Source organism: Pelophylax lessonae (assembly GCF_965119305.1).
Source record: "Pelophylax lessonae genome assembly, chromosome: 9".
NCBI classification, from domain to species: Eukaryota; Metazoa; Chordata; class Amphibia; order Anura; family Ranidae; genus Pelophylax; species Pelophylax lessonae.
In genome coordinates, this window is record NC_138776.1 from 160,079,595 (window position 1) to 160,103,197 (window position 23,603).

The following is a 23,603-nucleotide window of genomic DNA, read 5'->3' on the forward strand; positions in this document are numbered from 1 at the left end:
TATAGCACATGCAATTTCAAATTTGCATGGAATTCTTACCAGCAGGTCCCGTTCCTGCACCAAACAAGAGTAACTGTGAGGGCTTGATTAAAGTGTTCAGGCACCACCTACAGCAAAGGCCCAACTTTTGGCACCTGTATAGCACATGCAATTTTAAATTTGTATGGTATTCTTACCAGCAGGTCCCATTCCTGCACCCAGCAAGAGTAACTGTGAGGGCTTGGTTACGCTGTTCAGGCACCACCTACAGCAAAGGCCCAATTTTTGGCACCCGTGTAGCACATGCAATTTCAAATTTGTATGGTATTCTTACCAGCAGGTCCCGTTCCTGCACCCAGCAAGAGTAACTGCGAGGGCTTGGTTACATTGTTCAGGCACCACCAACAGCAAAGGCCCAATTTTTGGCACCTGTATGACAAGTACATGCGATTTGAAATTTGTATGGATTTTATTAGCAGCAGGGCCCGTTCCTGCGCCCAACAAAAGTAACTGCGAGGGGTTACGGTGTTCAGGCATCACCAACAGCCAAGGCCCAATTTTTTTGCACTCTTATGACAAGTACATGCGATTTGAAATTTGTATGTATATTTGTATATGACATTGTTTGCTTTAGAAAAGTCAGTATTACTGCAGCAGGCTGCATACATCGTAGAGATGCACTACTTTACAGGTACATTCAGGGGACCCCCTAGGCACGATATTTGAAGGATTTTTTCATTTTTTATAGTTTCACTTTAAGCCTCGTTAAAATCAGTAAATCAGTGCTCCTTTAAAAATGATAGTTTTTAAATACTCTTTTTTCATTGCTACAGTACCTGGACCCACATACACTTATTTGGGGCAATAACTTGAATTTAAGCCTTCAAAATTGCCGTTTGATTTTTGAGGTTCAAGTCCCATAGACTTCAATGGGGTTTGTTTATTCAAACAAACTTTTCCTCTGTTCGCTGTGTTCTGGTGCGAACCGAACCGGGGGGGGGGGGGGGGGTGTTCGGCTCATCGCTATTCTTGATTTTAAATATACTTTGCCCCACAGTACATATAATGATATAAATAGTTTACTAATACACACATCTACTGATTCATACAAAGCATAATACAAAACCACAATACGATAAGCTAAATTATGCCTCTAGCTTCTGATAATTAATCTACTATTTGGCTCATGAATTAACTGTAAAGAGTAATTTGCAATGCAAAGCAGCATGTTTGCACCACACACATGAAGAAATTGTTTTGGTATCAAGCCTCCCATCTTTATGTCTTTCCACAAGTATCTTTAACAAAGGATGTACAAGATATTATCTGACTTCCTCTATTATCTGATTTACTCAAAGCAAGTAAACTATTTACATGTACAGTGCATCCGGAAAGTATTCACAGCCCTTCATTTTCCCATATTTTGTTATGTTACAGCCTTATTCCAAAATGCATTAAATTCATTCTTTTCCTCAAAATTCTACAAACAATACCACATAATGACAACATAAAAAGAAGTTTGTTTGAAATATTTGCAAATTTATTAAAAAAAAAAAAACAAAAAAATAAAAAATCACATGTACATGTTATTACAGCCTTTGCCATGACACTCAAAATTGAGCTCAGGTGCATCCTGTTTCCACTGATCATCCTTGAGATGTTTCTACAGCTAAATTGGAGTCCATCGGTGGTAAATTCAGTTGATTGGACATGAATTGTAAAGGCACACACCTGTCTATATAAGGTCTCACAGTTAACAGTGCATGTCAGAGCACAAACCAAGCCATGAAGTCCAAGGAACTGTCTGTAGACCTCTAAGACAGGTTTGTATCGAGGCACAGATCTGGGGAAGGTTACAGAAAATTTTCTGCAGCATTGAAGGGTCCTATGAGTACAGTTGTCTCCATCATCCATAAATGGAAGAAGTCTGAAACCGTCAGGACTCTTCATAGAGCGGGCCGCTCAGGCCAAACTGAGGGATCGGGGCGAAGGGCCTTAGTCAGGGAGGTGACCAAGAACCTGATGGTCACTTTGACAGAGCTCCAGCATTTCTCCGTGGAGAGAGAACCTTCCAGAAGAATAACCATCTCTGCAGCAATCCACAAATCAGGCCTGTATGGTAGAGTGGCCACACAGAAGCCACTCTTCAGTAAAAGGCACATGAAAGCCCGCCTGGAGTTTGCCTAAAGGCACCTGAAGGACTCTCAGACCATGAGAAACAAAATTCTCTGGTCTAATGAAACAAAGATTGAACTCTTCGGCCTGAACTGCAAGCATCATATCTAGAGGAAACAAGGCACTGCTCATCACCTTACTAAAACAGTGAAGCATGGTGGTTGCAACATCATGGTGTGGGGATGTTTTTCAGTGTCAGGAACTTGTCAGGATCAAGGGAAAGATGAATGCAGCAATATACAGAGACATCCTTGATGAAAACCTGCTCCAGAGTGCTCTGGACTTCAGACTGGGGCGAAGGTTGATCTTCCAACAGGACAGCGACCCTAAGCACACAGCCAAGATAACAAAGGACTGGCTACAGGACAACTCTGTGAATGTCCTTGAGTGGCCAAGCCAGAGCCCATAGTTGAACCCAATTCAACATCTCTGGAGAGAACTGAAAATGGCTGTGCACCGACGCTCCCCATTCAACCAGATGGAGCTTGAGACGTCCTGCAAAGAAGAATGGGAGAAACTTCCCGAAAATAGGTGTGCCAAGCTTGTAGCATCATATTCAAAAAGACTTGAGACTGTAATTGGTGCCAAAAGGTGCTTCAACAAAGTATTGAGCAAAGGCTTTGAACACTTATGTACTGTACAGTACATGTGATTTTTTTCGTTTTTTATTTTTAAAAAATTTGCTAAGATTTAAAACAAACTTCTTTCATATTGTCATTATGGGGTATTGCTTGTAGACTTTTGAAGAAAGTAATGAATTAGATCCATGCTGGAAAATAGCTGTAACATAACAAAATGTGGAAAAGGTGAAGCCCTGTGAATACTTCCTAGATGCACTGTATGTTGACAATTGAATATAGTGACATTTTTGGTGAGAGCTGCCTTCGGGCTGTAATATTTTACCAATAAATGCATATTACCATGGAACAGAGTTAGACCTAAACTATACAGATATTTGGACCTCTGTGGTGATTAGACAGAATTTAATATGCACTAGTGTGGCATAAAAATGGATAGACAATTACTAGTACAAATTAGCTTCGCCAATGCCATTTCTACACCACAGAGTGTGGTTTGCATTTGGTTTTGGCACACACAACTGTCATGCTATTTTGCTCTACAAAATTGTTTATGCAAGCTTGGGAGCAGGCTTCCTGTCAATAAAAAAAAATCACATGTAATGCCTCTCCCTGGGCTAAATTCTAGTGGGGTATTCATTGAAAGGAACAATGCTACAAAGGTAAAAAGGGTGTTTACTGTTGTAGTCATTCAGAATTCATCTTGAAGTAGGCAAGCTGTGTAATTCAATATGGTCTCCATTCCTTAACACATATTAGGGTGTGATATCACCCCTACTATACATGAAATATAATTAAGGACATTCTGAAGTAGACTGACTTAGGGAAATATAATTCTGGGTGGCTGCTACTGGTTACCCCAATTTGCACTTGGTGCTTTGTTCCTTGCAGTGGTAATTAAATAAGCTTGTTTTTAAACCCAGTCCTTGAACTGTTGATTGAATGATCTGCTCTCACATCCAATCATCGCATTATAGTTAAAAAATAACTCTAGGCATGATCTTTATTGTGTACTTATATTTGTCAAGCTTGGATCAAAATAAAGCTGGCCACAGGTGGTTCTTTTTTTTTTTTAATTCCTCCATCTTCACAGGTGGAAGGAGGAATTCCCTCTGTAGCACCCTCTAGCTAGTGTGCTAGTGTATATAGTTAGCTGATAGTGTAGGTAAATTGGCTTGGCTGGGAGCCAGGCCTGGGCTGAATCTGGGTCAGGGTGGAGTGAATGAGGGAGGCTGAATGACTCAGCAAGCAGTATCTCTGGTGGCTCCCTCTGTTCTGGAACCTTGGAGAAGCTTCCAGATGTAGTGAGAAGAGGCTAGGAGGAGATACATGGCATATTTATGGGAGCCCCTGCCAATCCCCAGCAAATGGGCTGGCAGGGGGCAGGCCACCTTATAAATGGGCATGAGTCATGCCAGCAGGGGCAGTAGGTGGAAGATGGAGATGGAGTGCTGAGGAAGCTCTCTGGGCCCTTGAGGGTGCCCCTAGTCTGGGAGGGAGTAGTGACCTCGGGCCTGGGGCTCAGGTGCTGGAAGGATCCCCTACAGCACATGGAGGAACCCCTTCCTAGAGACACGGTAGCAAGGAAAGGACAGCGGGATCAGGTCAGCACATCTGAGAGATCTCTTGAGAAGTCAGCCTGGTGAGCTGGTGAATTTTCAGTCTGGGAGGACTGTGGAGAGAGTGTCAGTCTGGGAGGACCATGGAGAAGTTAGCTAGGAGGGCTAGTGAAAGGGGCAGCTGCAGACATGCATGCTGGCAGTGCTTGAAGAGGTGGTGCTGAGATCAGAATCCACAGGAATGTATGCTGGACACTGACTTTTTGCAACACAACTAAGGGGCCTCTGGTTTCTGCCCATAAAAGGCTTTTTCTCAAGATCAGACTAAGTGTTGTGTCAGATCCACTATCACAGTGCCAGCAGCGTTTTGCAAGCAAGTGAGTGCTGGGGGAAGCAGAGGAGTGTATATAGACTGTATATAGGGAATTTGTCCCTGGAATTGTTCTGAAGTCAAATGGGCATCACATAATACCCAATACCCATCCAAGCTCTAATCCCTCAAACAAATAACAAAAACAAAGTACTGGGCTGCTTTCTGACTCTGAAGTGACTGTGAAAATTTGGTGTGCCTGGCTGTGCAGGGTGGGGGGATCCCAGTTACTTGTGGCTCCTAAGGGGGTGTGCTACACCCCATTGTGACATTGTATTCTAACAATGGGACTCTACACTGCAGTTGCTGATCAACAAAAGTTCTCCAGCTTGTGCAGTAAACTTCTGTCAAACAAGGAAGAACCAAACTGATTCAAATTTGGCCAATTCAACAATTTTGATCAATCTATGCCCAGCAATTTTTCTCTGTCTATGCCAAACTTGAATATGCAATATTTTATCACTGAAGGGTCACTGGGAAAGCTGAAAATGACTGTAGTAGTCAGTGTTAATACAGTGATAGCCATGATCTTCTGGGTCCTGTGCTAAGCAGCTTCTACTCTGTATACTGACCACACGGGGTCATTCACTTGGCACTACTGCAAATCGCACACAGTCTTGTTTTTTTTTTCCAATGAATACAAGATGTTCTCTAATTGCATAAGGTGGATATTGTGACAACACCGTCCTTCCTTTCCACCTCATCCAATCAGAGAATGCTTTGTAATTACTGAAAAAATGCAAGCCTTTCTGTGATTGGCAACAATATTGACAGAGTGACTCCCTGTGGTCAGTATGCAGATAATGCATACTTACATTCTCCAAGCTGTACTAATGTAAGTATACAATAAAGGTCATACCAAGAGTTCAGTTTAAAAAAAATAATACATTTAGGAATTAAATGAAATAAATAATCTGCACCCTCTTTTCATGCCCCTGTTCGTTTCTGAGAAGGTGCGCTTCAGTCTCATAGCTGGGTTACCCACCTATATGTTTACCCACCTCTGGAGCCCATCTGCACATATGACTTTTCAAGTATAATATACAGTATAATTGCTGGTTAATAATGGAATGTATGCGGTTTTCAAAATTGATCCTCTTTAGACATACTGTATGTAGAAGTAATGCATAATTAGCGAGATTCTTGAGGGAAGGGGGTCAACTTCTGAAAGAATTAAGTGCAGGGATCTATACGTGCATGTACAGTATATATCTGCTATAGCCTCCCAAATCTTCCTATCACAGCCGAATTCCAACCATTCTGAAAGGCAAAGCTTCCTGACCCCTTCCTGCCTCCTGTGCATTCCTTTTGGACAATGAGAATGCCCTTCATACAGATGGTTAGGAGGCAGGTTTGTGAGTTTCTGCTATGTGCCTATTTATTTGGCACATATAATGTAAATGTCATTACTTAGCTTACCAAGTAACTTACCAAGCTAACCAGGCCTTATGTGTATTTAAAATGTTTCTTTTGAATACACATAAGGCTTTCTTTTAATAATATATTTTTATAATTTTTTTAATGGAATCTATAAAAAATAAGTGGTCAGTGTTAGGCTAAAAAATGTGTTACTGTAAATAAAAAGTAAACATTTTATTCTACAATTTTCCTTTTTAAAATGACACTTAAATGATGATTCTGGTACAAAGCATTGTACATTTATTTACCCATCATTTTTTTTTTCACTTAATGCCTGAGGAGTTTCATGGACTTCCCAATCACTGTGATCACATTGCCTGCCCTACTGTCCTACAGGCTTCCAATCAGCAATAGAGGGCCATAGTGCTGGAGGAGTGTGGCTAAGCACGACCCTAACATGAAACAGTAATGCATATATATTGCAGCATGGAATAAGACCCACCTTCTGTGCTGCCACATATTTGTGTATGGGCAGCAGGTAATGGTTAAAGAACAACTCCAGTCTAAACAATAGCACGTCCAAAATGTATAACTGCAGGGCTGTTTAGATCTCCAAATGCTACCCCTTCACAATTATATTTCAGCTTCCCAAGCTGAGGAAAGGTGTTATTAATATTCAAATAAATACTCCTAAACCGGTCCCTAAAATTTGCCTATACCTGTCTTCAACACTGATAACTATGACATGGCTTGGAGAAGAAGTAGACATACTCATCACCTAGTTTTTTAAATTCTTCCACATGTACATAACTTGTGATACGCAAGACAATTTATAATAAAATAATTCAAAAAAGATGAAATATCTATGCAGTACTGAAATGATCATAGTGAATAAATTTTAGTAACGTACACTTACCAAGAATATCACCCCCTACAATGCTGTATTCTACCTGGCCATTGAGACCAGAATCTTTATCTTCAGCTTTAAAGGTTGAGACTCTAGGACCAGGCTGCCCTTCAGTGATCTCAAAAGGACCCTCATATGAGCGTGGAAACGTTGGCCAGTTGTCATTGATGTCATTAACATTGACTAAGACCTGTAAAAACATAGAATATATATTTAAAAGAGTAACAGCCATTCTTGACATGACTAAAGACTAAATTTGTGGTATTCATGGCTAATGGTACCACTCCTAGGCCCTCAGGAATGCTAAAGCTTAAGTTTAAGTATGGCAATTTTTATATAATTACATTGCCATTCAGGGAACACTTTGATTCTTCTCAATGAATGTATAGCGTTCTCAGATTAGACACTTCATTGAGGAAAAAACTTGAGTGTTCTCTGAATAGCGCCCAGGCCAAGTGGGGTTTTCCTTCAGGAGAGTGTGTGACAGAAAAGCCATTGGAAGACAAGGATTTTCATGGCAGGATCTCTTAAGTAATACAGGAACACTAAAAGTGTTATTTTAATGAAAGCTGTACTTTTTAAAATATTGCAAATTACTTTTAAATGGGTTTACTTCTATTTTAAGTTTACTATTCATTTAAATTTTAATTCAAATTAATTTATCCAATTTAAGACCCTAATTTAAAGTTGAACTCCAGCATCCTGCCCACTTTGGATTCCTAGATTCCCACGCTCAATAAAAAGCTGTACAATTCTGAAAATTATTTTCTTAGTTTTCAACTCTTTCTTGATTTTGATCCCTGTGACGCTATCAGGAAAAAAATGCACTGTTTCGGAAGGAATAGAAACAAGGAGAAAGGCTACAGTGGATAAAACAACAAATGGGGTAAAGTCATGTCCATATAATTAGAAACATAAAACTAGGGACACATATAGAATGTGTCTGGTACCGCTTTAGGACTTAATGACTGCCATGAAACAAGAGTAAAATCATATAAACTTTATTGAAAAAATCAAATGAAAAAAATGTGTGTGTATAAAAACACCAGGTAAATCCTAACAGTATACTAAATGGGAATGGCATTGCAGCATAACCACATAGGTATACATGGGATATGTATTGAATAAAAACACAACATGAACAATTGGCTAGTAGGGCCAATATGGAGAGTAGTCGGTTGGTGAGTGCAGTACACCGGTCATCCAAAATCTAGGATTCACTGCAACTGAATGCATATCATGCCTTGGGATTTTTGTTTCTGAAGTCTCCTTTGCATGTGAGTATTGTGCTAACCTGTATGTGATATGTGGCAAAGTATATTTACACTACTGTATCTGTATGCTATTTTGCTATTATGCACGACTGTTTTTTCTTATATGAATTTTTTCTATCTGTAGATATATTTATTTTGAGAGTCTGTGGTTATTCAGTGTCACCTCTAAAGAAGGACATATACCTCTATAATGCGAAACATGTCAGGTGCCACCCACTCACCAAGCGACTACTCTCGATATTGGCCCTACTAGCCAATTGTTCATGTTGTGTTTTTATTCAATACATATCCCATGCATACCTATGTGGTTATGCCCATTTAGTATACTGTTAGGATTTACCTAGTGTTTTTATACACATATATTTTGTTCATTTGTGATTTTTTAAAAAAAAAACTTCATACGATTTTACTCTTGTTTCATGGAGGTCATTCAGTCCTAGAGGGGTACCAGACGCATTCTAGTCCCTAATTTTTTGTTTCTGTTTCGGAAGAAAGTTGGGGGTAGGGTTGATCTATGCAGACTCCGCATCGCCGCATATCACATCTGATGGGGAAAATAGGAACCACATTTCCCATGATTCAATGGGAAAGCACAACATGGTTAAGCATGTATGCAGGCAGAGCTTAAAGCCATAGTAGAGATTGGCTGATAATAAATTGCTGTGGATGGGTCCTGGCTTGGTGCTGTGGAACCTGTAATCACCCACAGTAGAACGCTTGATGTAAGCACATTATGCTTTTCCCTCAGTAAACTGCAACAAGGAGGAAACAAGACTAGGGGCAATTTTGCCATGGGGAGAAATGGTTCCATAACCTAGCTGTTTTGGGGAAAAAATACTGGAGAGTGTTTGTACACAAGGAAGAAAAGTACACTGATCAATATATTCTATTTTTCCTAGCTAGAGTTCAGTATTGATTATGAACAATGACCAGGAGCGTCACTAAAATCAGAAATACAACACACACAATTTTCTCCTGTGTGTTATCTTTTCATAACTGAAGCCTCTGGCTCTAGTAAACACAAAGAATAGAAGTACTCTAAACAGAATAGTAAATGTGTAGTTAGACCTATATAAAAACATACATAAAGCTTATATAAGAAGTATCATTTTTTTAAATTAAGGATTGCATTAAAGTTGTGTTAGGTTAAATACACATTTTTAGTTTGTGACTTTATCCTAAAAAAGGTAGCAGAATAATTCAAGGAATGCATGAAAGATATATAAGAGTGATGAAAAAAAAATGTTCCTACCATGAAGTGTACTCTTCTGAAGCACATTGGCTAAGAGCTAAACACAGAATGAATCCATGTCATGCAATTCAATGCTTAACGCAATCGTGCATAAATGAAAAGAATTCTAGAAAGAAAGTGAAATAAGAAGCCATCCCATAAGAGAAGTAATTCTCAGACAACAGGGGTCCTAATGACATTTACTGCAAAACAGAACTGCTACCATTCCTAAACAGAGTTCTGTGGAACCCTAGAGATCCTCCAGAGGATGCCCATAGCTCCTTGGGCTGTGGGCTGACTGAACTGCTATTTAAAGATGCCAGCATAGTTAAAGAGGTTGTAAACTCATTAAAAATATTTTTTTCCAACCTGAAAGAGAAACACATAATGAGCTAGTATGCATCGTATACTAGCTCATTATGAAATACTTACCTTAGAACGAGCCCCCGCCGTGCCGCCCGCTTACCTGAATGACAGGCGACATGTTCAGTCGCCCGTCTTCCGGGATCGCGGCATCTGGACATCTGATTGGCCGGACCCGCGATTACATCACTCCCGCGGGAGCCGACGGTCACGGCACGGGGCTCTGAAGGAACGGCACCAGCGGCCGTTCCTTCAGAGCGCATGCACCAGTGATTTCACTGGCTGCATTTAAGGTAAATGTCTCCTAAACAATACATGTTTAGGAGATATTTACAGTACCTATAGGTAAGCCTCATCATAGGCTTACCTATAGGTAAAAGTTGCAGAGGAGGGTTTACTTCCTCTTTAAGGAGTTCACACCGCTTGGCAGAGCCAAAGGCATGACATCAATCATCTTTTCAGCTGAATGTCAAGGTGACATTCTAGCAACCATTGTAAGTGAAGTATTCTTCTCACTAACCATCAATATAAGGGGCATTATCCCAATGCCCCTGATGGACTAATCTTAGTAGAGGTTCCCTGAGACATGAAAATAATTAAAAGGGTTCCTCTGGGTTAAAAAGTTTGAGAAAGGCTGGTCTACTGAAATAGCTGCACATGGAGCACATTTACTTAAACAATTTTGCAATTGGTTAACCCTTATCATTTGTCTCATTTTTTGCGAATACTACATACCGTGGTAGTTGAGGTCTGCCGACGTAGTACAATGGGACACCTGTCTGTTGCAGTTATAATTAGAGTATATCTACCCAGACAGACTTCATAATCTAGTTCCTTCACAGCACGTATCAGACCCTAAAAACAGAATAAAAAATGCAAGATAATTACAATTCATTTCCTATACCAAAATAAATTTGGTAAATACTTTCAGACAGTGACAGAGAGAGGCTAGAAGGGCTTGCATATCATTTAAAATGAATACTTTGTTCAAACAGTAATATACAGTAAATTATAATTACATAGTTGATAAGGTCAAATAAAGACACCATTTCATCCCGGTCAACCTTTTTTTAGAGTGGGGGTATGAGTGTGTATGTATTTGTCACAGTAAATAGTGCAGCGCTATTTAGCGCACAGTCTTAGCACTGCACTATTTACTGTGTTATTTGCTGGACTGGTTTTGTATTTTAACCTGAGTGCATAGCTGCTTTATCTGTATTTATTGCCTATTTGATTGTGTGCTGATATAATTTGTTACACATTGTTTTTTTGACCCAATCTACTGATATCTGGCTGCACTATCATGGACATATCTTAGCGCTGCACTATTTACTCTGTTATTTGCTGGACTGGTTTTGTATTTTGACCTGAGTGCATAGCTGCTTTATCTTTATTTATTGCCTATTTGATTGTGCGCTGATATAATTTGTTACACATTATATGTATTTATGTCTCTACCATTTTCCATATTCCTGGATATTGCTTTCGCTAAGATGCCCATCAAAAAAAAATTTCGACACTCCCTGATGACACCACCGAGGGTGTCCAACATCCTTACCACTCTAGCAGAAAAGACCCCCCTATGTAGTTTAGGGTTAAATCACTTCTCATCCAACATTATTGACTGGCCAACTTCCTTAAGCAACCTAAGACTGAATAGTCTACCGCTCCCCGCCCCCCCCCCCCCCCCCCGGATTATATGAGGTTTATATGACACTCCTATTCATAGAGAACGTGAGTTCTAGACAGTTTTTGTTATGATACACAAATACTTGTGCTCTTCTCTTAGTTTCTACCCATGGACACTATTACTGTCCTTCTGTCATCAATGTTCAATTTCAATTCATTCAATTTTGTATCATTGACTTTTCTATAGAAAACATTTATGGGGGAAGAAAAGCTCACCAACATTGTATTGTTTTCATATTCTACACCTTAAAGTGATTGTAAAACTTCATTTTTTTTCATTAAATAATAAACATGGTATACTTATTTGCTCTGTGCAATAGTTTTGCACAGAGCAGCCCCAAACCTCCTCTTCTGGGGTCCTCCAAAGGCGATGTCTGCTCCTCCTCTTCAAGTGTCCATAGCAAGATGGCCGCTTGGGGAGCTTTTATGCAGGTGTGCTCCTGAACTGGGCTGTGTGTGTCTATAGACACACACATTACAGTGTGGCACCACCCCCGCCCCCTTCTCACAGGATTTGATTGACTGCTGAAGACAGGCACAGTGCTGGATCAAGGTGGGTCTCATGTAAGAGTTTGGGGAGGGGGGGGGGAGGAGGCTAGGGGGTTGGCATGGCTACTGAAAAGTTTTGTACCATAATGCAGACAATGTATTGAAGTAAAAAAAGCTTTTGCCTTTATAATCACTGATTATGTCCCTAGTATGTTTCTACCTAATGGTTTTTTATCAATGGATCCTTGTAAGCTTTCATATAATGAAATAATTCTGAAAGCTGAAATAATGACTCTAAAAATGTATTTAGCCACAATGTTTTAATTGTCATATATTAAAAAAAAAAAAACATTATTGTCACTTTGTTAAAACAAATGTACATATTGAATCAAACAGCATCTCTGGGAACAAGTGCAAGCAATACAGCTACCCTATTATGTCAGCTTGGAAAACAAGAAAAATGCTTATTATGGCATGTTAAATTCAGGAACAAAGTTTTGATAATGATCCAATAAAAAAAAAAAAAAAAAAAATCAGAATTACACCAAGTAACACTGTTTACAGCAGTGGTGGCCATTAGACTGTAACCAATGTGGGGCTATCGGTGACTAATCAGTGAAAATAGAGGAATAAAAAGCAAAAAACTGTTATCCATCCGGTATACACATTTTAAAAATTACTTTTTATACATGCTACATTTAGCTGTTGTATAACCAGAACTAAATCCAGAGAGAGTCCATTACCACTGCTAGACTCCCAACATTAACCCAGAAACTACTAAAGCAAATGAGTAATTGAAAGCGTATGACCTAGCTACAACCTTTCATTCTATTAGTATGTACTTCCACCAGCATCTTTCTTTAGGGAAGTTTATATAAGTTTGGATGCAGAAGTTAGCAATGCCTGCATGACTTGAACAATGCTTCACATTGCTTTCAGGCTCTCTCTTACGAAAACACTGAACTCTGGTTTAATAAGAAAAACTTCATTTTAATGATGAATTCTTAACTTTAAAAAGTCCCTTCTATTGCTCTCAGCCTCTTCCAAATCTCCATATTAACCAATTGACCTCCGGAATATTTACCTCCCTTCATGACCAGGCAATTTTTTGCTATACAGCAACGCTCTTATCTAAAATAAAATTTATGTCATTTTTTTCCCCACAAATAGAGCTTTCTTTTGGTCGTATTTGATCACCTCTGCATTTTTATATTTTTGCACTATAAACAAAAAAAGACTGACAATTAAAAAATAAAAAAAAATTCACTTTCGGCTATAAAACATGTCTATAATTTAAGGTGTGTCTGTAGATAGATACTACTAAATACCATTTATTTACCTTATATGATATATGCTATGGGGACTTACCATCGTCCCCATATCATATATGAACAAAACTATAGCTCTGAATAAACAAAGCTCTCGCCGAAGCGAGGAGTGATGAGGGCTGGAAACCAAATGGTGGGACTTTTCGGGTACCAGATAGAAATTTGATCTTCACCAAAGTATATATAAAAATATCAAAACTTTATTGATCGTACGTAGATAAAAACATCCACAAAAAACAGAGTGGAGTGAAAACATAGACATGTATGTAATACAGACAGAAAAAACTATTTAATGGATATATCATGTGAAACTTAGCAACAGGATTATCAAGACCAAAATACACTTAAATAGTAGTGGCTACTCCGGTGAGTGATCCGGCTCTAGTCCACAAGCTGGGGCCCAACATGTTTCGCCGAAGGCTTCTTCAGGGGCATTTAAGGTGTTACATATATATGGTCATGTTGCTATATCAGGGTATAAACAAAAGAAACAGGAAAAACAACAGTTAATTTCAGATATCAATGCAGGCAATATTATAGTGATAGGGCACTGTAACATCCAGACCCGAGGTGGGGAAGCCACACCAAGTGGGGAGGGAGCCCAAACGTCCAAAAATAGAAAGCCATGAGGCGACACACATGCAAGGAACCGTGAGATACATAAAGGAAGCTGGGGGGGACGAGTGCTGGAGCCGATATACAATAGTTTAGATTGTAGATAGATGTAAATACGTAAATAGAGGGTATCTATGTTTATAAGGTATAGATTGCATGCTTAGACAAGTCTATAGCTTTACAATGTACCTTGATAGAAATCTGTTTAACTTTGTGATTCAAATGTAATATATCACATAGATGCTTAAAAACATTGTTGTTTAGAAATCATGGGGAGGTAGGCGAGACTGCATCAAAAGAGTGGCCCTGGTAGTTTTGGACATCCAACCAGACTACAAAGAAAAAATTAGTACACTAATAAACTTCACCAGACCGCTCTAATATATAGAAGTTCAGTGTGAGCATTTACTATCGCTTTTCTCGCAATATGGAGATATCCTCAAGTTTATTAGTGTACTCATTTTTTCTTTGTAGTCTGGTTGGATGTCCAAAACTACCAGGGCCACTCTTTTGATGCAGTCTCGCCTACCTCCCCATGATTTCTAAACAACAATGTTTTTAAGCATCTATGTGATATATTACATTTGAATCACAAAGTTAAACAGATTTCTATCAAGGTACATTGTAAAGCTATATACTTGTCTAAGCATGCAATCTATACCTTATAAACATAAATACCCTCTATTTACGTATTTACATCTATCTACAATCTAAACTATTGTATATCGGCTCCCGCACTCGTCCCCCCCAGCTTCCTTTATGTATCTCACGGTTCCTTGCATGTGTGTCGCCTCATGGCCTTCTATTTCTGGACGTTTGGGCTCCCTCCCCACTTGGTGTGGCTTCCCCACCTCGGGTCTGTATGTTATAGTGCCCTATCACTATAATATTGCCTGCATTGATATCTGAAATTAACTGTTGTTTTTCCTGTTTCTTTTGTTTATACCCTGATATAGCAACAGAAGAGAGGTTTGCTCGTGGTAGGTGGACCAAAAAAGTGTGCCACATCCCTAAATACAATAACAAAGGAATATTCCCCTAGGTTTGGGATTTTTTAGGCACAAGTTTGTAAATGATTCAAAGATCAATGCAGAAAATTATAACATTTATTAAAGTGATAAATAAAGTGGTGTAAACATTAAAAAGAAGAACATTACAGGCAATGTGTGATCATCAAGAATACAACCATATCCGTGAGATGACTCTAACCAGTACCCAATATATTTCGGGAAATTAGTTCCCTTCTTCAGGGGTGGTTTCAAAACGGAGCAGTGTTCTAATAAACAAAAACAACAGTATTATAATTATGCCATTGAACATAATAGAGGTATTCTATTAACATATACATCATTCATATACATATAATGTCTCGTAATCCACATATTATTAAAAAATAGGTTGCATAGTTGTTGATGTAGTTGGAAAAACAAACACTTACATGGTTAGTCTTGTGATAAAACATGAAGCCTGTAGGGTGATTAAAAACAAGCTGGTCTTCCACATATGTAGGTCCACCGTCCTAGATATTTGTGTATCCCATGGGTCAAAAAATGACCAGTATAATGGACTGTATCATGGAAAGGATCTTATTATAGGTCTTCTGTCTCCTAGTAGGTGTGGGAACCTGAAGTCCCAAAGCAAAAGGCCGAGACACCAAGAAGTAGACAATATGGACCAACTAAGGGGAGAAATATAGCATATAGGGAATATGTTAGTTAGTTTAGGAGTCACTAGAGATCTCCAAAGGATTTGCAGGGCATCTGGGTCATCATAGATGAAATCCAGTGTGTCCTGTCATAATATATAAAAAAATAGCCAATTACCTGTATGGTCTTGGGCAGCAGGTAACACATATGAGGATCGACCAGCGTGGTCAGAAAGATGTGAGGATTGCAAGGGAGGTGTATGGATTTAAATATTACCTTAATTAGGTCCCATTGTCCACAGCTGGTGCTCTGCCTAACGGGGCTTCCTGGACAGCGGACGCCAGGAACAGCCCCGCCGCCGAGAATGCGCATAACATGCGTCATCGCGCCGGCGGAAACGGAAATGGCGTCCGCGTTCCACCGGCACGGGTCACGCAACCGGAAGTGGATAACCACATCCGGTTTACGAGTGGCCGGGCCCGCCCATGTCTGCAGAGAGCTGCAATGGGCAGGGCCGACCAGAGACAGCGAGCGCCAATACGGCGGTCTGTCTCACCCGTGCCAGGGTTACCATAGAAACCAGGAAGACAGAGAGAACGAGTATATTGAGTAATACATAAAAATTATAAAGCTATTAAGGCATTATGGTGATTATCTCGCCAAATAGAGCCCAAATGATGTTAAAAGGAAAAGGATGATTATTTCGAATGGGAATTTATCATAGACTTGAAAATAAAATCTATGTAAGGATTATGTGCGGTGGACATTTAACATATAGGGGGACACAGCCTATGATTAATTACTCCTTTACAAATCTGTGTAAACAAGATGGTATAATAGTAGACATAATCGACATTGAATATTAGAGAGGAGGTACATATATATGGAAAGATATGCATCATATAAAATACAGACAGATGTATAATGCATCTATTTTTGTTTTTACTTTTCCATTCCACCTGAAGTGAAACCCTCCAGAAATGGCTTGAATGACAGGGTTCCATTCAAACCTGGGGGTTCAGTGGCTTTTAAGGAATGTATCCACCTCAACTCCAGCTGGAGGAGACTTTTGTTCCAGTCTCCTCCCCTGGGGCTAGGGTGGACACGATCCAATATTAGGAATTTAATCCTAGGGAATTTGCCTCCATGGACCAGACTCACGTGGCGTCCAAGAGGGAGTTCAGGGTCTGGCTTGCGCATGCTAAGAATGTGACGGTACGCGCGTCGCCAGAACTCCTGTTTTGTTTTTCCTATGTAGAAGCATCCGCATGTACATAGGAGTATATAAATGACACCGATCGTGCGACAATTTGCAAAGTGTCGCGCTTTAAAAATTTGACCATTCGGTAGATTGGGAAATTTTTGTGTCAACATAAAGCCACAATAGTGGCATGAACCACATATATAGGTACCCTTATATTTGCAACATGTCATATCACTACTGTTAAATTCACTCCGGACAAGCTTGTCACGGAGGGCCGGAGCTCTTTTGTAGGTAAAACCTGGTGTGTTGGAAAGGTATTGTCCTAGAATAGGATCGGAAGTTAATAAGTGCCAGTATTTGGTCACTATTTTTTTGATCTTATTATGTTGGTACATATAAGGGGTGATTATCCTGATGTTATTAGTATCGTTGGTTTTCTTATCCTTGGAAGGATTAAGAAGTTCCCGTCTATCACTTAAGAGGGCCCTCTTATATGCCTTTTTGAGAGACATATTTGAGTACCCTCTTCGTGTCAATCTTTCACGTAGATCGTTTGCAGCGAGTTGGAAAGTTTGCAGGTCACTGCAATTACGCCTTAAGCGAAGATATTGGCTTGTTGGTATCGATCGGATTAGTGGCTCAGGGTGGAAGCTAGAGCCATGGAGGATGGTATTCCCTGCCGTGGGCTTACGATAGAGTCCACTGTGCAGGGTACCATCTTCTCCTCTAAAAATCTCAACGTCCAAAAACGTCACGCGGTTAGGGTCCAGATTCATTGTGAAGAGCAGGTTGAACTCGTTCCTGTTCATTCTTTCCAGGCAAGTATATAATAGTTCAAGGGGACCCTCCCAGATGAGGAACACGTCATCTATATAACGGGTCCACATAAGAATACAAACAAATTTGAGGTCATAAAAGACCTACATCTGTTTGCACGAAAATTAAATCTCAAACTATTATTTCATAAAGAAAACACCAAAAATATATCAAAAGACCCTGCCCTAGATATTCTAATCTCCCTGCTAGAGGAAAATGAAAACCTAATTGACCGTGTCGATATTGACTCATTATTGTCAGGCGTAACTTCTGATACAATAAAGGACAACAAAAGTTCCACAAGTTTAAAAAAGAAATCAGATATTTATCCCCCCATCCAAAACCAAAACATTAATACATTTCTGAAGATTGTCACTAGTGAAATTGAGAAAATGAAAATTGACTGCACCCCCCATGCCAATATTTCCCCCTCACATCGGGAAGCTATTAATAAACTCTCTGACAATAAAAAAATAGTTATTAAACAGGCTGACAAGGGGGGCAATATTGTCATAATGGATGATACACAGTATGTTCAGATGTGTACCCAGATCCTCAATAACATCAACTGGTACAGACGCATCACCCCCACCATTGTGGCTAAATTCTATCAGGAGTTCTACCTCTTAACAGACCAAGCTTATTTAAATAACATCATTACCAAGCATACGTGGGACTTTATTCGTACCAAATTCCCTAAAATACCAACGTTCTATGGACTTCCCAAAGTCCATAAGAACCCCACTAACCCCCCTGGTAGACCCATCATATCAGGGAGAGGGTCTATATCTGAAAATGCCAGTCGCTTGGTGGATAATTATTTACAACCTTTCGTACAGGATTTACCATCCTTCACGAAGGACACGATTCATTTTTTGAGCAAGGTTGAGGGCTTTCCTGTTTCTTCCATGGCAACACTTGTCACCATTGACGTTGAAGCTTTATATAGCTCCATACCCCATGCAAAAGGTATGGCCGCTATCCAACACATTATTTCGCAGAAGGTACAGAGTGATGCTTATAGTGAATTTATACTTAGCCTCTTACGGTTTATTCTTACACATAATATCTTTATGTTCAATGGCTCCCACTACCTCCAGGTGCAGGGCGTAGCGATGGGCACTTGTTGTGCCCCATCCTACGCCAATCTGTACCTGGGGGAGTGGGAGACTTCCTTCCTAGACGATGAGGCCATGTCAATATATACGGACCACATTCTTATGTGGACCCGTTATATAGATGACGTGTTCCTCATCTGGGAGGGTCCCCTTGAACTATTATATACTTGCCTGGAAAGAATGAACAGGAACGAGTTCAACCTGCTCTTCACAATGAATCTGGACCCTAACCGCGTGACGTTTTTGGACGTTGAGATTTTTAGAGGAGAAGATGGTACCCTGCACAGTGGACTCTATCGTAAGCCCACGGCAGGGAATACCATCCTCCATGGCTCTAGCTTCCACCCTGAGCCACTAATCCGATCGATACCAACAAGCCAATATCTTCGCTTAAGGCGTAATTGCAGTGACCTGCAAACTTTCCAACTCGCTGCAAACGATCTACGTGAAAGATTGACACGAAGAGGGTACTCAAATATGTCTCTCAAAAAGGCATATAAGAGGGCCCTCTTAAGTGATAGACGGGAACTTCTTAATCCTTCCAAGGATAAGAAAACCAACGATACTAATAACATCAGGATAATCACCCCTTATATGTACCAACATAATAAGATCAAAAAAATAGTGACCAAATACTGGCACTTATTAACTTCCGATCCTATTCTAGGACAATACCTTTCCAACACACCAGGTTTTACCTACAAAAGAGCTCCGGCCCTCCGTGACAAGCTTGTCCGGAGTGAATTTAACAGTAGTGATATGACATGTTGCAAATATAAGGGTACCTATATATGTGGTTCATGCCACTATTGTGGCTTTATGTTGACACAAAAATTTCCCTATCTACCGAATGGTCAAATTTTTAAAGCGCGACACTTTGCAAATTGTCGCACGATCGGTGTCATTTATATACTCCTATGTACATGCGGATGCTTCTACATAGGAAAAACAAAACAGGAGTTCTGGCGACGCGCGTACCGTCACATTCTTAGCATGCGCAAGCCAGACCCTGAACTCCCTCTTGGACGCCACGTGAGTCTGGTCCATGGAGGCAAATTCCCTAGGATTAAATTCCTAATATTGGATCGTGTCCACCCTAGCCCCAGGGGAGGAGACTGGAACAAAAGTCTCCTCCAGCTGGAGTTGAGGTGGATACATTCCTTAAAAGCCACTGAACCCCCAGGTTTGAATGGAACCCTGTCATTCAAGCCATTTCTGGAGGGTTTCACTTCAGGTGGAATGGAAAAGTAAAAACAAAAATAGATGCATTATACATCTGTCTGTATTTTATATGATGCATATCTTTCCATATATATGTACCTCCTCTCTAATATTCAATGTCGATTATGTCTACCATTATACCATCTTGTTTACACAGATTTGTAAAGGAGTAATTAATCATAGGCTGTGTCCCCCTATATGTTAAATGTCCACCGCACATAATCCTTACATAGATTTTATTTTCAAGTCTATGATAAATTCCCATTCGAAATAATCATCCTTTTCCTTTTAACATCATTTGGGCTCTATTTGGCGAGATAATCACCATAATGCCTTAATAGCTTTATAATTTTTATGTATTACTCAATATACTCGTTCTCTCTGTCTTCCTGGTTTCTATGGTAACCCTGGCACGGGTGAGACAGACCGCCGTATTGGCGCTCGCTGTCTCTGGTCGGCCCTGCCCATTGCAGCTCTCTGCAGACATGGGCGGGCCCGGCCACTCGTAAACCGGATGTGGTTATCCACTTCCGGTTGCGTGACCCGTGCCGGTGGAACGCGGACGCCATTTCCGTTTCCGCCGGCGCGATGACGCATGTTATGCGCATTCTCGGCGGCGGGGCTGTTCCTGGCGTCCGCTGTCCAGGAAGCCCCGTTAGGCAGAGCACCAGCTGTGGACAATGGGACCTAATTAAGGTAATATTTAAATCCATACACCTCCCTTGCAATCCTCACATCTTTCTGACCACGCTGGTCGATCCTCATATGTGTTACCTGCTGCCCAAGACCATACAGGTAATTGGCTATTTTTTTATATATTATGACAGGACACACTGGATTTCATCTATGATGACCCAGATGCCCTGCAAATCCTTTGGAGATCTCTAGTGACTCCTAAACTAACTAACATATTCCCTATATGCTATATTTCTCCCCTTAGTTGGTCCATATTGTCTACTTCTTGGTGTCTCGGCCTTTTGCTTTGGGACTTCAGGTTCCCACACCTACTAGGAGACAGAAGACCTATAATAAGATCCTTTCCATGATACAGTCCATTATACTGGTCATTTTTTGACCCATGGGATACACAAATATCTAGGACGGTGGACCTACATATGTGGAAGACCAGCTTGTTTTTAATCACCCTACAGGCTTCATGTTTTATCACAAGACTAACCATGTAAGTGTTTGTTTTTCCAACTACATCAACAACTATGCAACCTATTTTTTAATAATATGTGGATTACGAGACATTATATGTATATGAATGATGTATATGTTAATAGAATACCTCTATTATGTTCAATGGCATAATTATAATACTGTTGTTTTTGTTTATTAGAACACTGCTCCGTTTTGAAACCACCCCTGAAGAAGGGAACTAACTTCCCGAAATATATTGGGTACTGGTTAGAGTCATCTCACGGATATGGTTGTATTCTTGATGATCACACATTGCCTGTAATGTTCTTCTTTTTAATGTTTACACCACTTTATTTATCACTTTAATAAATGTTATAATTTTCTGCATTGATCTTTGAATCATTTACAAACTTGTGCCTAAAAAATCCCAAACCTAGGGGAATATTCCTTTGTTATTGTATTTAGGGATGTGGCACACTTTTTTGGTCCACCTACCACGAGCAAACCTCTCTTCTTGATTAACCAGGTAGCAAATACCTTTCCCCGAAGCTCGTGATAGGTGCTCCTTTCTAGTTGAAACCTATTGTCATTTTGTCTGGTAATAATTAGCACATACTAATATTATTTAATACTCATACCTTTTTGTGTAATCTAGACATTCGACACTCTCTTCACTGTTGCAGTATATTAGAAATGTCTGGTTTTATTGGGGATGACTGGAACACCTTAATGGCTGGCTACTTGGCCGAATATGAACACAAAGAGTTCATTGAAACTGAACTAGCCTCTCTGTTGTTCCAACTATCCAAACTGCTTGAGAAAAAATCAACATTTTTCTGGCATTGTAAATCCTTTCAGGATCATATCATAGAGGGTGTCAGCCCATTTGGCCTAAGGATCCAGGTGTTCCCCTCGTTAGAGGATATAACGCCTGCTTTCAAGGCCAGGTGGGAGGACACCCTACAAACCTGTTCAGGAGCTCTAATGGGGCTCCTCATTGAGGAGTACTCATCAAGAGCCAAAAAATTGGACACGGACATTGCTCAAACCTGTGAAAAAATAAAAAAATTTAAAACTCACAAAACTTACATCGAACGTGAGAAAAAACTGAAGGATCACCTAGATACCTTTAACAAAAACATCTTAATGAAAAAACAAAAAATTCTTAACAGAAGCAAAACCACTTCCCAACAAGGTAGAGCATATCTATGGGCACAAAATAGAAACACAAATTTCAGTTTCAAAAAGGATGACTTCTCTATGCCTACTCAAAAAGACATATCTACTAGCAAAACGGTCAAAACAAGTGACCGCACCAAGCGTCCATATCAGGACGAGCTAGCTTTTCAACAGCAAACAAAAAAGTCAAACTTACCTTCCAATAAAAAAGAGAATATTTCCCTATTTCCTGCACACACTAAATCACGAGAAGTCTTACCTCCGACACTACAGCAATCTCAGGATCCAACTATCCCACCTCCCCCAATCAACACTTCCACTAATATTGATTTACAGGATTTTGCTTTTTTAGACCTGGTTCACCAGCGAGCACTTCATCTTACACCCACCACGAATGTCACACCCCCATCCCAAAATCCAACACCATCACTTTAGATCACACCCCTTCCTTGGTGCAGGACTTTTCTATTATTAATTTATCTCACCATACCCTCACTCAAGCAGAAACAGAGATCCTTCAAATGGGTCTCAGCTTCTGCCCCACATCAAATACAAACAAATTTGAGGTCATAAAAGACCTACATCTGTTTGCACGAAAATTAAATCTCAAACTATTATTTCATAAAGAAAACACCAAAAATATATCAAAAGACCCTGCCCTAGATATTCTAATCTCCCTGCTAGAGGAAAATGAAAACCTAATTGACCGTGTCGATATTGACTCATTATTGTCAGGCGTAACTTCTGATACAATAAAGGACAACAAAAGTTCCACAAGTTTAAAAAAGAAATCAGATATTTATCCCCCCATCCAAAACCAAAACATTAATACATTTCTGAAGATTGTCACTAGTGAAATTGAGAAAATGAAAATTGACTGCACCCCCCATGCCAATATTTCCCCCTCACATCGGGAAGCTATTAATAAACTCTCTGACAATAAAAAAATAGTTATTAAACAGGCTGACAAGGGGGGCAATATTGTCATAATGGATGATACACAGTATGTTCAGATGTGTACCCAGATCCTCAATAACATCAACTGGTACAGACGCATCACCCCCACCATTGTGGCTAAATTCTATCAGGAGTTCTACCTCTTAACAGACCAAGCTTATTTAAATAACATCATTACCAAGCATACGTGGGACTTTATTCGTACCAAATTCCCTAAAATACCAACGTTCTATGGACTTCCCAAAGTCCATAAGAACCCCACTAACCCCCCTGGTAGACCCATCATATCAGGGAGAGGGTCTATATCTGAAAATGCCAGTCGCTTGGTGGATAATTATTTACAACCTTTCGTACAGGATTTACCATCCTTCACGAAGGACACGATTCATTTTTTGAGCAAGGT

General features: G+C 39.9%; 1 protein-coding gene across 2 annotated transcripts in view; it reads right to left on the bottom strand.

Annotated features, from left to right (window-relative positions):
• The window catches only part of CDH23 (cadherin related 23), a 1,628,602-nt gene that overhangs the window by 183,532 nt on the left and 1,421,467 nt on the right, over positions 1–23,603 (bottom strand). For both annotated transcript variants that reach the window (XM_082268007.1, XM_082268006.1), the window contains exons 38-39: positions 10,531–10,650; positions 6,937–7,117 (exon numbers count right to left, since the gene is read on the bottom strand). In XM_082268007.1, coding sequence (XP_082124133.1) covers positions 6,937–7,117; positions 10,531–10,650 — 301 coding nt within the window. The remainder of the gene's footprint in view (positions 1–6,936; positions 7,118–10,530; positions 10,651–23,603) is intronic.